The 4,342-nt window shown below is 45.9% G+C and overlaps 1 protein-coding gene across 1 annotated transcript in view; it reads left to right on the top strand.

Moving 5' to 3' along the window:
- Window positions 1-352: 352 nt before the first annotated feature.
- The window catches only part of LOC106535589 (nascent polypeptide-associated complex subunit alpha, muscle-specific form), a gene marked incomplete at its 5' end in the record, with an annotated part of 4,228 nt that continues 238 nt past the window's right edge, over window positions 353-4,342 (top strand). Inside the window, 7 exon segments of the mRNA XM_014032629.1 lie at window positions 353-1,747; window positions 1,946-2,558; window positions 3,040-3,125; window positions 3,356-3,433; window positions 3,521-3,667; window positions 3,821-3,949; window positions 4,036-4,158. Coding sequence (XP_013888083.1) covers window positions 353-1,747; window positions 1,946-2,558; window positions 3,040-3,125; window positions 3,356-3,433; window positions 3,521-3,667; window positions 3,821-3,949; window positions 4,036-4,158 — 2,571 coding nt within the window.

The raw sequence follows: 4,342 nt of genomic DNA, 5'->3' as shown, positions 1-4,342 counted from the left end.
TATGATTTATTACGGTCCCTGGTGATATTATGGATGAAATAACAAATCTGCAATATATTGTGCAGCCATGGTTTTTATTACGTATTTCATGAATGTTTTTATGCATTGCAAGTACAACTTACCTTTGCTCAAAGTGAATTATAACTAAATGAAGAGGAGTTTTCTGTGTGAAAATACTGTTTTATGCATTTTGTGAAGCAGTTTGCACCCAAACATAGGAAGGTGTGGTGTTGTTTTTTTTCCTAACCTAAGCACGGGGAGCACAATTTTTGGTTTGCAAACTTTTGACCAGCATGACTAAGACTTTCACCACTGGATTGAAGATTTTTTAAAAATTATTTTTTCCTGTTCAGCTACACCTCCTGCCCCAGCTTCATCCCAACAACCTCAGGCAGCTTCTGGGTCTGTAAAGCCCAAAGGCAAAGATGCCAAGAGTCCGCAGGGCTCGTCTGCCCCAAAGGCTGTTCCCGGCAGAAGAAAACGCTCCTCTATGTCTGCCTCTTCCTCTTCGCCCACCTCCCCAAAATCGACCCCCTCTTCTACTCCTCGCTCACCTGTAGCTTCTCCACTGGCTTCCCCTGCTGGTAGTTCTGATGCTAATCAGGCTAGTCGCCCTACCCCAAAAGTTGTCAAGGCAGGCAAACAGGGAAAAGCTAAAAAAGGAGAAGCATTTCTGCCTCCACCTACTCAGGTGGACAGCAAAGTCACTGGTGTAAATGAAAAGGAAGAAGAGGGTAACTTTAAGAAACCTGCATCTGCTGAAGCTAAAGCTGCCCCAGTTGAGACAAAAGCTCATCCACCAGCGCCTGTTGCAGCTCCTGTGGCATTTAAAGTTACCTCAAAGCCTGCGGTTGCAGCACCAATTTCATTTTCAGATGCAATTGCTTCAAGCCCTCCAAAATCAGGTGGCAAGGTGGCTTCATCAAAAGCAGCTCCTGTTATGGCTGTTGCTGATGATGACCTCCCTCCGCTTATCCCACCTGTGAAGCCTGGTAAAGTGCCTGTTGTGCCTTCTGTTGATAAACAGAGTGCAAAACCTACTGCTTCTGCTCCTGAGCCTAAAGCTCAAGTTTTGTCCGCTGCTCCAGCCAAGAAAGGCACTGAACCCAAACCTATACCTGCTGAGGCTGTCAAAGCAGCAGCCCCAGGTAAATCTGCAGTTGAGGTTGCAAAAACGGCTCCTACCGAAGTTTTCAATGCTCCCAAGGGCAAGCCTGCCCTTGGTAATAATGCTCAGGACAAACCTGGAGCAGCTAAACCAGTCGATGAGACCAAATCGATTTCTAAAACTGCTGCTAAACAAGTTGAGGAAACTAAGGGTTCATCTCCAAAGGTTACTAAGCCTGATGCTGTGGTTAAAAAGTCAGCACCTGAAAAGGATGCACAGGTTGCTGCAGAGGCTAAATTGACCGAAGTTAAAGCAGTGTCTGCTGTGTCACCTAAAGCTGCCAAGTCTGCTGATAAGGCTGCATCTAAAGCTGCTGAGGTGACACCTAAATCAGCCAAGCCAAGTGATGTTAAAAGTTCATCACCTGAAAAAGATGCAAAAGCTAAATTAGTTGAAGTTAAGGAAGTTAAAGCAGTGTCTGCTGAGGCTCCTAAAGCCGCCAAACTAGCGGCCGAAGCTGCACCTAAAGCCGGCAAAGCAGCGGCCGAGGCTGCACCCAAACCAGCAACCGAGGCTGCACCCAAAGCCGGCAAACCAGCGACCGAGGCTGCACCCAAAGCCGCAAAACCAGCGGCCGAGGCTGCGCCTAAAGCTGCAAAACCAGCGGCCGAGGCTGCACCCAAAGCTGCAAAACCAGCGGCTGAGGCTGCGCCTAAAGCAGGCAAACCAGCGGCCGAGGCTGCGCCTAAAGCAGGCAAACCAGCGGCCGAGGCTGCGCTTAAAGCTGCAAAACCAGCGGCCGAGGCTGCRCCYAAAGCMGSMAAACCAGCRGCCGAGGCTGCGCCTAAAGCAGGCAAACCAGCAGCCGAGGCTGCGCCTAAAGCAGGCAAACCAGCAGCCGAGGCTGCGCCTAAAGCAGGCAAACCAGCAGCCGAGGCTGCGCCTAAAGCAGGCAAACCAGCAGCCGAGGCTGCGCCTAAAGCAGGCAAACCAGCAGCCGAGGCTGCGCCTAAAGCAGGCAAACCAGCAGCCGAGGCTGCACCTAAAGCCGCAAAACCAGCGACCGAGGCTGCACCCAAAGCCGGCAAACCAGCGGCAGAGGCTGCACCCAAAGCCACCAAGCCAAGTGATGTTAAAAAACCAGCACCTGATAAGGATGCTGAGGCCAAATTGATTGAAGTCAAGGCCGTGTCTGCTGAGGCATCTAAAGCAGCCAAGCCAGCTGTGGAGGTTTCATCTGCTCCCATTAAACCTCCAGTTGAGCCAACCATTCCTCCTCCAGCTCCCCGTAAACTCACTTTTGCTGAGGCAGTTGCAAAGCCTGCACCTGTCAAGCCTGAAGTTGAGAAAATTGATACTACTCCCTCAAGTCTTGTTTCAACTCCTAAACCTGTGCCCACACCTGCTAAAATCCCAGACAAGGTGGAGGCTGTGATCAAGAACGACGAGGGTATTTTCTTCTTCCTTTCTTGTGTGTGTATGTCCATGTACCAGTGTTTTCTTTTCCTAGCAGCCTTACATGTTGAAAATTTCATAGACGCCTAAAGGTTTATTTCTTGTTGTAAAAGTCGAGTTTTTACAGTACAAAACGGCTTTGGTTTTTAATTTTAACTGTTGTAGCTGCTTTGGATCATCTGTTCCTGGTTTGATGGTTAGTTTTACTTTTGGGTTCTGGCTTTCACATAGTGGAAGTTTTGCTAGTGTATAATTACATGCTCTTCTTTTTATGGACTTGGTGTAAGTGACTTGTCAGTCTGCTATAGATGAAAAATGAAGTGGGTATTGTGTTAAGTAGTTTCTTCCATCAGGGGCTCTGTTGTAGGGTTGTAATATGCTTTATTTATTGCATAAGTCTTGCTTATTTTCAGGGTGAGCTTCAGGTGTGTTTTTATTTAAATTGTTTTTTTTTTTGTCCATTTGTGGCTTTGCAGGATCCGGCACAGAGTCGGACAGCGATGACTCCGTTCCTGAGCTGGAAGAACAAGACTCTGCACAGACACAGACACAACAAGCCCAGGTAAGTCTGATCAGGGACATCAGGTTTACTGGTGTGGCTTTAGATCAGACATCCTGTTCAGAGGATGTTGGTCTTTGACTTTTCCATGATGAGTAACACAGTGACTTTCGTTCTTCTGAGCCTATTGAAGCCAATCTTTGTGTCCTGAGAAGAAATGTTTATTGTATTAAAACTTCAAATAGTCTGTCTCTAAATGCGTTTGCTAACTTACAACACATCTTGTCTCATAGCTTGCAGCAGCTGCTGAAATAGACGAGGAACCTGTCAGCAAAGCCAAACAGAGCCGCAGTGAAAAGAAGGCACGAAAGGTAATAATCAAGACTCACTGGGTGTTATAAAACAAAACAATTATATCTGAAAATAGAAATACTCAAACTTGTTTTTCCTTTTAACAGGCCATGTCAAAGCTTGGTCTCAGGCAGGTCACAGGGGTCACCAGGGTCACTATTCGCAAATCAAAGAACATCTTGTTTGTCATCACTAAACCAGACGTATACAAGAGTCCTGCATCAGACACATACATCGTCTTTGGCGAAGCTAAGGTACTGTGAAGATACTCCTGACCTCTTGTGTCATCTTAGCTTTCCATAAGACAAAAAAAAAAACACATTACACTCAAGGATTCGTCTAATGGCGTCTTTGAAGTGTTAATACCAAATCATGTATTGATGTTTTCTGATATTTTTGTGCCACAGATTGAAGATCTTTCTCAGCAAGCTCAGTTGGCTGCTGCAGAAAAGTTCAAGGTACCAGGAGAGAATGTATCAAACATCCAGGACAACACACAGACGCCCACAGTACAGGAGGAGAGCGAAGAAGAAGAGGTAACAAGAGATTTTTATTCAAATAGAATGAACACAACTTCAGTTGTGAGAATGGTGGTTAATTTTCACATTTATGAATTTTCCAGGTTGATGAGACCGGAGTGGAGGTCAAGGACATTGAACTCGTCATGTCACAAGCCAACGTGTCGCGGGCAAAGGCTGTACGCGCCCTGAAAAACAACAACAACGACATTGTCAATGCTATTATGGTGAGATTCTGTTTATTATATACAAGATATTTGTATTCAGTCAAACATTGTAGGTGGTTTACCAGAGACAAATATGAAAACTCTTCTGTGATGATGAAATACAGTGACTTTCGTTCTTCTGAGTTTACTGAAGCCAACATTTCTGTCCTGAGAAGAGAGAGAAACTCTGAGAAACTATATATAT

The sequence above is a fragment of the Austrofundulus limnaeus genome, unplaced genomic scaffold (genome assembly GCF_001266775.1).
Source record: "Austrofundulus limnaeus strain Quisiro unplaced genomic scaffold, Austrofundulus_limnaeus-1.0 Scaffold1498, whole genome shotgun sequence".
In the NCBI taxonomy this organism is placed as follows: domain Eukaryota; kingdom Metazoa; phylum Chordata; class Actinopteri; order Cyprinodontiformes; family Rivulidae; genus Austrofundulus; species Austrofundulus limnaeus.
Note: the sequence above shows the minus strand (reverse complement) of the source record. Positions and strands in the feature narration are given on the sequence as shown.